The sequence below is a fragment of the Rhinolophus hipposideros genome (assembly GCF_964194185.1).
Source record: "Rhinolophus hipposideros genome assembly, chromosome: 5".
Classification (NCBI taxonomy): Eukaryota; Metazoa; Chordata; class Mammalia; order Chiroptera; family Rhinolophidae; genus Rhinolophus; species Rhinolophus hipposideros.
In genome coordinates, this window is record NC_138051.1 from 44,700,174 (window position 1) to 44,712,536 (window position 12,363).

A 12,363-nucleotide genomic window follows, 5' to 3' on the forward strand; every position below is an offset into this window, starting at 1 on the left:
ACATTTATGTATAAACTTATTTAAAAATCACAACAATAACCCATTACAGGTCAACATGAACTTCAACTGATAACATTAGCATAGGAAGAAAGCTGGGCTTACACAGTTCCTGTCATTTTCTCTTCTTATCTACTTTGCACATACAATTGATTTTCCTAAAACACAATTTATATCCTGACATTTTTCAAATTTCAAACTTCTAACGGCCCCTCATTGTCCACAAAAAAAAGAGTTAAAATTCCTTAAATTTACAATCAAGGCCCTAACTCACTTTCCACCTTCTCCTATTATTACTTAGATACTCTCCCTATTCCTGACAGCACTAGTTTCAATCTTCTGAACGTGACTTTGAATCTTTGCCTCCACTGCCTCACGTATACTTTTTTCTCTTGATTAGCATGATGTTTCCATTCTGTGTTTCCATTTTACCTATGTCAACCTTATCAATATTTCAAGATCTAATGCAAGCTTTATCTGTTCCTTAAATCCTCCCCTGATCACCTAAGATATGTAACACACCTTTTTTTCTAAATTTCTATTGAAATGCTTTTCCATCCTCTTCTTTTTAGCAATTGGCATATACTGCTGGGTATCATTCATTTTATTTTCCTATATCAAGACAAAATTCTAACTGAAGTTTGATATGAATTTTATTCATGTCCACATATTTTGATGAAATCACAATTATCACTAAAATATCACTGGACCTTGGTTATTTTTCCATCCCAATGCACCTGAGAGATACCACACGTATACAAGTATGTAGTGGTCTGTATATAGAGTTATTTGTATTTTCCTACACTTCCCAAAATGTGTTTGCATTATAACCTTACTCATAACTGTCCATATTTCACAAAGAAAAGTCATTAACTTGGTAGGCAGATCTTAATCTATCACTAAAAAGACATTATTAATAGTAATTAACAATAAACCTCAGATGTACTACATATTTGGGATAAGAACAAGTCCTAAACACTGCCAGTATAAATAGTTTCTTACACACTCAGTCATATTTACTATTAATTATAATCTATACTGTATTGTTTTAATTAATAGATTTTGTTTTTTAGAACCGTTTTAGATTTACAGAAAAATTGATTAGACAGTAGAGTCCCCATGTACCCCCCACAGCTCCCCTTACAATTCCTCTATTAACCTCTTGCATTAATGTGGTACATTTGATAACTGATGAATCAATAATAAAACATATTATTAACTAAAGCATAAAGTTTATGCTGAAGTTTACTCTTTGTCTTGGAGAGTTCTAGTATGTGTCTTGACAAATGCATAATATCATGTATCCACTATTACACTAATCCAGTATTACTATTAGTATCCACTAATAGTAATACTATTACTAGTACAGTATCATATAGAATACTGCCTTAAAAAATCCACGCTTCATATTTTCATCCCTTCTCACCTCTCTCCAAGTGCCTAGCCACCACTATCTCTATAGTTTAACCTTTTCCAGAATGTCAAACAGTTGGAATCATACAGTGTGTAGCCTTTAAAACTGACTGCTTTCATTTAGCAATATGCATTTAAGGTTCCTCCTCTTTTAGTGGCTTGATAGCTCATTTCCTTTTATTGCTGACAAATATTATAAAGTATAGATTTACCACAGTTTGTTTATCCATTCATATACTGAAGGCCTTTTTGGTTGCTTTTGGTTTTTATTCTGAATAAAACTCTGCTATAAACATTCATGTTCAGGTTTTTGTGTGGACATAACCTTTCAAATCAATTGGGTAAATACATAGGGACAGGATTGCTGGGGCGTAGGGTAAGAGTATGTTTGGTATTCAGTAAGAAACCAAACTGCCTCCCAAATTGGCTGCACCGTTTACATTCCCAGCAGCAGTGAAGAATTGTGGTTGCTCTGCATCCACACCATTGTCCACATGTGGTGTTGTCAGTTTTTTGGATTTTAGTCATTCTAATCGTTGTGTGGTGGTATCTCGTTCTGTTTTGCAATTCCCTGATGACATATGATGTTGAGCATACATTCATATGCTTATTTGTCATCTGTGTATCTTTGGTGAGGCATCTGTTCAGATCTTTTGCCCATTTTTTAACTGGGTTGCTTATTTTCTTATTGTTGAGTTTTAAGAATTATTTATTTTGGATGTATTTTTGTATACATGTATGTATGTACGTTTATGATATAAAATGAATGAAATCTACAGTCTTAAATGTAATATAAATATATAATAGTTAAGATTTCTCACTCAATAATCCAGGCTTGACAGAAAATCATAAGTCATTTAACATTAAAAATGTTTTTCCTTGTTGATACCAATTCTTCATTTTAATGTGCTCAAGAAAGTATATTGGGTCAAGGACAAAATTAAGTGTTCTGATTGGCCTAATACCCATTAAACAATTGCCTCCACTTATTTTCAAGTTTAAAATAATTTTTAGTTATCATGCTAGTACATCTATATTGATATATGCCCCCTCAAAACTTTTAATTATGAAGCTTAAAAGGTTTAGGAAAAGGAAATATACAAAGAGCTGAAATGGGGGTGGGGTATTTGTGTGATGAAATATGAAAATAACTTTTTTAGTTTTTCAATTACAGTTGACATACAATGTTATATTAGTTTCAGGTGTACAACATAGTGATTAGATATTTATATAACTTACAAAGTAATTGCCCTGATAATAATTTTTTTTTTTTGCTGTCAACTCATGAAAAGACACAAAGGAATCTTAAATGCATATTACTAAGTGAAAGAGGCCAATATAAAAAGGATACATACTGTATATTCTAACAATATAACATTCTGGAAAAAGCAAAACTATGGAGATAGTAAAAAGATTAGTGGTTGCTGGGCTTGGGTGGAAGGGAGAGGGGAAAAATGGCAGAGAATGGGATTTTTAGGGCAGTAAAAGTACTCTGTAGGATACCATAATGATGGATACATGTTCAAACCAACAGAATGTACAACATCAAGAGTGAACCTTAATGTAAACTATGGACTTTGGGTGATAATAATGTGTAGGTTCATCAATTGTAACTAATGTACCGGCTAGTGAGGGTTGTTACTAATGCAGAGGCATGTGTGGGATACGAGATATATATGAAACCTATGTACCTTTCTCTCAAGTTTTCTGTGAACCTAAACTGCTCTAAAAAGTAAATTCTTAATAAAATATATTTTTCAAACAGGAAAATTTAAAATCATAAATGCTATTGGTAATATGAACAAAGAATTAGCTTTGGGTTTTGAAATACATTTACAGAACACCTAAAGTTCAGGAAGTAGATGTTGGAGAATTTTTCTAAAAAGTAATAGCAATTTATACCAAAGTTCCTCATTTCTCATTGCAAGTATGATGTCGGTTTCAATAAGATAAATTTATGAATGATTTTAACAAAAATCATTCACAGAAAAATAAAATGCCATGTTGGACATATTCCCTAGTTTGTAAGGGTGACATCCTAAGTAATGAATCGACTCTATTGTTAACGACATTGTTAACAAGGTTAAATGGCCAATGTACTTGACACATTGTTTCATTTTTCATGTTTTATTGTGTGAGATGATCTCTTTTTTATTTTTTCGAACTCTATCATGCTACCATGGTCATTCGGTTAATAATTTGATGCACCCATGTTATATGCCTTACATCTTTGGCAACAGATTTACTGTTACTTATACTCAAAAGCTTCTCTTAAACATAAATCCAGATCCATAAAAAAGACAAACTTTTATTTTTGTCTTATATAAAGCAAAGATATACTGTAGACAAAAAAGACCATGTACAACTTATTTTGATAGCTAATTTAATAATGGCACACTATATGTTTTTATATTATATTTTCTGAGCAACTGCCTAGATTGTGGTGTGGAGGGCAGGATAAAAGCTTACATAGTTAATTCTTCGGCACAGATCTTTGTGGATGGGTAAGAACATCACTTTCCCACTCTGTACTTGAACAAGAGGGGTAACTTTAGTTTCTTCATTCTTGGGTTTTCTTTAACAAAAGAGGACACAGCGCCAAGGGGGAAACCAGACTAAATGTCAGGGTTGATAAGGTATCCATTCTGCCAACACTACTTAATACTCTCCTCGACATTCTACTTTTAGATCTGTTGATTTTCTAGTTAAAGTTATTTCATAAATACAACAATTAAGAGCATTCCTGAATCGGGAACCTTTCCATTTTCAAGTCTATCCTAACCCCAGTTAAAGGTAGAATCCCAGTAAAAGACTGGGAATCTTTTCATTGCTTATTTGCCATATGTATATCTACTTTGGTGAGCCATCTGTTCAGATATTTTGCCCACTTTTGAACTGGGTTGTTAAATATCTAAAGATTTTTTTGATATCATTATTCCCAATATGTGGAGGAATAAGACTAACAATGTTCATTAGCTATTAAGTGTCAGAGTGCAACAAAAATAAGATGGTCAATAGACAGGCAGGGGATAGAGAAAAAGGGTTTGGAGGTGGAACAATATCAACATATTGTCATGACTGGATCTGAAAGAAAAGGTGTCCAATGCTTTAATAAACAATACCTGTGTTAACAGTTATATTTTGTGGCTAGTTGGTCTACAAAAGAAAAGTTAGCAAACATTTACAGATTTCATTCCCTAATAACAACTGAGCATGAAAGATATTCTAAGCCATAGATCAGTATTCTCCTTTCCATCTAAGAGAAAATATGTTGAATGAAGGGAGGAAAAGCAGAAGTAAATGGACTTGAAGGAAAGAAAAACTGACTTCATAGAATTTTGCAGTGGTGAAATCTTTAGAAAGCAACTACTCCGTATGTCCTTAAATAGTTATATTTACTCATTTTGGGAGGTATTAAAACTATGTTAAATCAGTGAATTTCTTCAGTGTTCTTTATTGTGTTAGTACAAATTTAACCTAATTGGATTCTGTGACATACTCAATTATTTCCCTTTGACATTCCTTTAATGAACATGAGGAGGAGTTAGTTACCAAATGCAGTGTTCCAAACAGTTTTCTTCTCTTTCAATTAAGGTATAGCTACAGATGTGTTTGCTGCTTATAGTAGACTTTAACTCCAGAAGTTAAAGAGTTCAGAAACTAGAAGTATTTTTTTTTATTTTGTATCCTAAAATTACAGTACAGTTCAATGCATTCTGACAAGGCTTCATAAATACTTTAAAAGATTTATATCCATTCCTTTGCAATTTTTTGTAGACCCCAATTTATAGATAAGCATCTGTAGAACTCAAAGACATGAGCTCAGTCTAGTGCTAAGCATAATATACTGGAAAATGGCTTCTATATGTGCAACACATATGTGAGACAGATGACAAATATTAGCTAGGCTACATTAATCCTGATGAAGTGGGAAACAATTTTATTCTCCAAATAAGAAAACAGAAGGAAAAGGAATAAATAAGAAGAGTAAGTTAAGGTATAGAGTAAAAACATCAGATTTTCCTTTAAATAAATGAATATTTTAGGAAACAGCTTTTGGAGTCTTGATTTATGCAGATATTATAATTTTCACTTGGAATTTTCTTTGCATTGTGCTAGACACAGGAAAGAGAATATCTCGTGGCTGCACCTTCATGTTGAAAGTATAGTTAACAGCAACTACATAAAAAGGTTCACTGAACTTTTCATTCCCAGATCGTCTTAAAAATTTTCTTGAGATTTTACTGTATTTAAAATGGGTCATTAAAATACAACATTTAAGGAAAAGATATATAATAAAAGAAAATAATAGGTTAACATTCTTGTGGTAACTACATGTTTTGTAAAGACAATTTCAACAAAGATTAAAAAATTAATTCGAAAGGTATGAAGTTATAAAATCACATAGGAATAGGATTTATAGTTTGATTTTAAATTATCTTTTCATGCATCAGAAAACTATCAGTTTAAAATAGTCAACCTTTTTTTTAAAGGCTAGGTTCTATTTACCATCATTTACAATTGCTTTAACTGGATTTTTATTCAATTTTGGTATATTGAAGAAATATTCTATTAGCAATAATTTTAAGATAAAGCTGAAGTAGAACAGTAAAGATGTTAGCTTATTATATACTTTAATAGTATTATATCATGATTAGGAGCTAGACCACCTGGGTTCAAATTTCACTTCTGCCACTTACCAGCTGACAGAATTTGGGCAAATTATTAAATTTGTCTATGCCTGAGCTTCTTGATCTGTAAATTGGAGATAACAGGGATACTTGCCTCCTAGTCTTAGTGATAAGTAGATGTGTTCATATATAAGAGAGCATAATAACCTTAGTTATTATCATTATTATTTTATCATTATTGTAAATTAGAAATGTAATTTAGAGGATAAAAAGCTAAACTCAAATATGTAACTCTTTCTTTGAATCCAGATATCTTTTTCTACAAGATAAACAACCAATAATTCACACTTCCTATATTTAATAAGGACTAGTAATCTGGTGTGTGTGTTTATGTGTTATGGGTATGGGGTCTCAGGCTAAGTAAATAATCACACTAATAATTTTAACTTCCAGTTGGAACAGAAATAAAAACAAACGGTCATTCTTGCATAATCTGCAAAGCTGAATGAATAATCGACTTATCTTTCTGTGATTCCTTGCAGATATAATGGAAATCAGGACAGTGGAGGTTGGAATTGTGGCAATCAAAGGGGTGGAAAGTGAATATTTTCTTGCAATGAACAAGGAAGGAAAACTCTATGCAAAGGTATTGATAATTGGTAGCTTAGCCTTAATTTTTCAAACTTATTTTTGTCAAAAACATCTTGCCTTTTTGAAAAGCAATGATGGAATTAATTTCTCTGCAACTATATAATTTAATGATTTCATTACAAAATTTTATATTTAAGCATTAAGAAAAAAATGTTTTCTGTGTGACCTTGGACAAATTCTTAAGATCTCTGGACTTTGGTTTCTTCATTTGTAAAATAAGTTGGATTAACGAAGCTCCAAGGATCTTTCCAGCTCTAATATTCCATGTGCATCTTAGATATTTAAAACCTAAATTTCCATCTATCAGTATTAAAGCTCTTTTTGTTAAAGTTCACCCAATTTGCATATTGCTGACATGAAAATTCTTGGGGGAAAATCCAGAAGTTTGTTTATTAACATTAATCTCAAAATCATGGGCTTTGAAATGTAAGCATTCCTATTTTCGACTTTATTACAATGTGAAATATGTAACAGTTCATTCACTGTAATAAAGTATAATTGACTTTCCTTTGTATTCCCACAGCCCAGCACAACACCTGGCACAAGCTAATTACATAGGTTTAACTGAATGAATAAGTGAATGAATAGTTGGATGGATAAACAAATCAATTAACTTTTTATTTTCCATAACTACTGCAGGCAGTGTAGTAGTGGTAAATGAAGAAAGGTTGTGAAATCTGTCTTTCAGCTGATGGAGGCAGAGACTCTGCTAATTATATCAAAATCTCAGTAGTTAGGGAATGAGTAACTTGGGCACAGTAACATGAGAGCTGCTGATTAGGGGAAAATAGCTCCTAATATTGAAGGACAGTAGCAATGGACTGCCAAAAGCTACATGTTTGAAAGTATGTTGCATAACTAAATGTGTATCATTTTATCATTTTTAAAATTTAAGCTTTTTTTCCAAATATGCTCTTATCTCTAATAAACTGTATTACACCCACTCAGAAAATGTCATATATATATATGTACATATATATGTATATATATATATGTTCTACATATATATATATATATATATGTTTTAATTCTACTAAATATTACTGCTTACTCTTTTTTATTGAGCCCCTCTAAAAATCATTTGGATAACGTTGTTTGTTGTTTTAACAGAAAGAATGCAATGAAGATTGCAACTTCAAAGAATTAATTCTGGAAAATCATTACAACACATATGCATCAGCTAAATGGACACACAGTGGAGGAGAAATGTTTGTAGCCTTAAATCAAAAGGGTGTTCCTGTAAGAGGGAAAAAAACGAAGAAAGAACAAAAAACAGCTCACTTTCTTCCTATGGCAATAACCTAATCATGCATGGTATATAAGAAACCAGTTCCAGCAGGGAGATTTCTTTAAGTGGACTGTTTTCTTTCTTTTTCTTCTTTTCTTTCTTTTTTTTTTTTTTTTTTTAAGTAACCAAGAAAGGCTGGAAAACTACTGAAAACTGATCAAGCTGGACTTGCGCATTTATGTTTATTTTAAGAGACTGCATTAAAGAAATTTGAAAAATATACACAAAAATCAGATTTAGTAACTAAAAGTTGTAAAAAATTGTAAAACTGGTTGTACAATCATGATGTTAGTAATAGTAATGTTTTTTTTCTTAAATTAATTTACCCTTAAGAGTATGTTAGATTTGATAATCTGATAATGATTATTTAAATATCCCTATCTGCTTATTAAAATGGCTGCTATAATAATAAAAATGCAGATAATGTTATATAAGATATGTCAGACCTAAAGGCTGCTGGAATGATTTGTCAGATAATCAAGCCAATGCTAACTATGGAAGATGAGCAGTATTTTAAATGCTTTCTGTTGAAACATTATAATTCTTTTAAACTCTAATCAGAAAAAAAGGAATATTCTCAAAAATTCTATTATGGAATTAAATCAAAATGTAGTTTTACAAAAGTATAGGATTAGAACATGTTTGTACCTATAAACAAGAACAAAATTCCTAATGCTGCTCAAATTGAAAGGGTTTTCCTACAAGGAAGTGTTTAAAAATCTTGTATGTAAAATAGCAATAATGGTGATAATACTGTACTTCATCTCACTTGCCACAAAATAACATTTTATAATCCCTAAAAGTTAAAATTCGAAATACTTTAAGTAATTTCAAGTAACGTAATCTATCTTTTGTATAATTCATATTCAGAAATATGGCTTTTAATAATGTTTCTCCCACAAATAATCATGCTTTTTTTCCTGTGGTTACAGCATTAAACTCTATTTTAAGGTGTATTTGAACTTTATTGTTTTGTTATTTAAGTTTATGTTATTTATAAAAACAAAACAAAACAAAACCACCTTAGTAAGCTGTATCTGTTTCATATGCTTTTAATTCTGAAGCAATAACAAAACGGTCTGGCTCCACTGCAAGCTGCCCCTCCCATGCTGAGCAACAGCAGGTCTAATGCACAGCACTTGGGCCAGCAGAGCCGGGATGACAGACAAAAAGGACAGCTTGCAGCAGTTCTTACAATAGATGTCTCGTAGGGAACAGTACAAAAATGTGAAATATGTTTTGCCACATACTCTTGTCAATTAAATGGACTCATATAAGCAAAGTCACTGCTGATAGAAGAACTTACAGGATTTTAAAGTTAGACTATATTTGAGTTCATGAGTAGAAAACTACTATCTTTTAAAAACATGCATATTTAAAGTTAGTAGCTTTTCTAATCTCTAGAAATCTCTGCCATTCAAAATAGGGCAGAATTAAAAGTTGTTTCCCTGTTAGATAGAAGAGCACAATGCCCAAAATAGGGTACCGAGGCCCCGAATATCTCATGAAGTCTTGAGGTTAGGCTACAGATAATAATAGGCTTATCAGGAAAAATAAATTTCCACTCATAACTCTTTCATTGGCAGATTTGGTAGCACTTTATATATTCATTAATAAAATGTCAATGTTTATCTAAATTATTGGTATGTTCACCATGGTGGCTTTAATTTTAAATTATTTGTCACTCAAGTCCCTTTTATTTTATATAAATATTATCTGGTAATACATTTATAGGTGAGAGTCACATGAAAAGTCTAAGTCAACAGAAACAACAGATTCTTTTGATTTTCTTGTGGCTCAACTACATGATGAAGGTGCAGGAGGCTAGAAAGAACTGCCCTTTCTCAGATACACTCTGGGGAGATGCCACAAATGATATTCTTAACTATTATCTGATTGAAGGGCCTTGCTAGCCTTGGTTCCTAGATCAGGCTTCGGTGATTGGGGTCTTGTGAACATGTGAGGGCAGAGGAGGACTATGCTTTTCATATTTGTTTCCTTAGAAGGTAGCAGAATGTCTATAATTAATTTTATATTGATTGAGTCAGTGTTTGAATATCAAAGTACATTAATAATGAAGTCTCATTAATTTTACTTCATTTTAAAACGTTAGGGTGAAATGTGATTATATGGAAATTTAAGCAGAACTAATGTGTGTGTGTGTGTGTGTGTGTGTGTGTGTGTGATGAAAGCTATATTAGGACCAAATACTCTGTTACTCTTTATCCATGGAGTTGTAGCTACGTATGATCAAGTTACACAGCAATGCTGAATTAAGCAAACCAATATCCAGCAGTAATTCCAATCTGGTAGTGTTTCTGGAACACTTTTAATTCTTTATGCCCCCCACACACACCTTTTTACATTTATCATGCAAATTTTAGAAAATGAAATCTGTAGGAGTTACATACACTTAGAATTCTAGAATTTTAAAATTGCAAGGGGACTTAGTCCCTCTTATTCATTTGCAGACCAGGAAATTATGATTGTGACACATCCAAAGTCATGTAGTTGGATAGGTACAGAGCTGTCACAATAATCTAGGTCACTTAGCATGTGCTTCCTACTCTTAGATTAAAATTATTAGCTAGTGGTCTCCTTTTAAAAAAAAAAGCCTATTGAGATATGATCTTTAAATTTGCATGCAAACGTGACTTAGGTTTTGGCAATTCACTTCATATACAATGATTAGTCTATGCTGTGATGATCTAACTCAAAAGGATGAAAGAAATGATGCAATTTTCAATTCTAATTCCTACTCAATTTTTACATGTACCTCTGTACAAATGGAGAGTGTTATACAAAATATTCATATAAACAGAGTAGCCTTTTCTAAAATGTTCTTTGAAAGAGAATGTTGGTAAAATACATAGTTTTCCAATAATTAGAAAGGAAAAAATTAAATAAAAGAATATAAAATGTTATTAAAAGAAGTAATAAAGAAGATAATTCCAAAGCAATTAGAGAACTGAAACATTTTTACATAAATATAAATTATCAACCTTTAAATTGCCTATAAATTCAACTTAATGACAGAAGAGAAGGGATGCTGGAAATAAATTCTTGGTTTCCATCTCTTGGAGTTTGCACTTCTGACTCTTTAGAGTGAGAAAGAACACAGCAGTGGACTCTGGGAACATGTTGCAGAAACAACTCTATAACCCAATATACCCTACAACAGTGCCTTTCATAATTTTCTACTGAAGTACCAACAATAGTAGAGGTAGAGAATGAGAGTCTAAGGTCATCCACCAAAGACAGATTTTTTTCTTAAAAAAAAAAAAATCTTTCTCTTAATACTCATATAATTTTTACATTTTATGCTATAACACATTCATGTTTGCCTTAATATGAAATCCACACCATTGAGTAAAAGTCATGCATCAGAAAGATGTACAAGGTTTGTCATTTACACCGCTACCCCAGAGCCACATCCTTGGGCATGAATAAGACACAAGAGATCTTGTACCTCTCACAGTCGAACTTTACACACAGATGAAAGACGGCTAAAGAAAACCAAAACTTTATCTAAACTTTACTATCAACAGGAATGATATTAAAAATATTTAATGACCAGTATGAGAGGTTACTGGTCAATCAGAATATACCACAGGACATATCAGGACAGATGCAGGCTGCTGGGACTTATTAATGGATACCAGATGATTATCGGCCTTCATCATTTCTATGATCACCACAAAACAGAGTTTTTAGAGAATATCTATTAATTTGTCTCTGTGGCTTGAGTTCTTAATGCATACCTTAATATGAAACAGTTCATTAAAACTTCATGTCTAAGTGTTTTGGCATTGTTGTCAGGCTACTCTTTATTCTGCTTCTATATTTACTCCGTGAAGCTGCTGCTGTCAATGAAGGTGAGGTCCCTTCAGGCCACATGTGCTCCCACTTATCCCCTAACTTTGAATGGTTTGTCAAGAAAATTTATTTTCTCTTGAGTTGAGGAGACTTGACGGGAAGCCAGAAATAACAGAGTTCTAGTCTCTTCCTAAGAATCCCTGTTTTTACTCTCACCTGAGAAGATGCCTCTTATATTTTCCTTTTTACTTCCTGATTATTATGTGATTCCTGATAATTACGTGGTTCCAAATCCTCATCATTAAATTTATGAGCTCATACAAATTTATTTCCTTTCATATCATCAGAACTTGTATTCTAATAATTAGAATGTGAGCTGCATAACAACATTTAGCTTGAGGATGGCAGGCCTTTCTCCTGACCAATTTAATTATGTATTAGTTATCTGTTGCTGTGTAATACATTATCCTAAAACTTAGTGGCTTAAAACAGAAAATATTTATTATCTCATAGTTTATGTGGTCAGGAACCTGGGCATGGTTTAGCTAGGTGTCTCTAGTTAGAAAC

At 32.1% G+C, this 12,363-nt stretch overlaps 2 protein-coding genes across 2 annotated transcripts in view; one reads left to right on the forward strand and one right to left on the reverse strand.

The window, feature by feature from the left end:
• Positions 1-10,938, forward strand: part of FGF7 (fibroblast growth factor 7) — a 73,859-nt gene extending 62,921 nt beyond the window's left edge. Inside the window, exons 3-4 of the mRNA XM_081049966.1 lie at positions 6,584-6,687; positions 7,803-10,938. Of these exons, the coding sequence (XP_080906092.1) occupies positions 6,584-6,687; positions 7,803-7,997 (299 nt within the window). The 3' untranslated portion in view covers positions 7,998-10,938. The remainder of the gene's footprint in view (positions 1-6,583; positions 6,688-7,802) is intronic.
• FAM227B (family with sequence similarity 227 member B) overlaps positions 1-12,363 on the reverse strand; it is a gene marked incomplete at its 5' end in the record, with an annotated part of 186,650 nt that overhangs the window by 128,022 nt on the left and 46,265 nt on the right. The gene's annotated exons all lie outside the window — the stretch shown is intronic.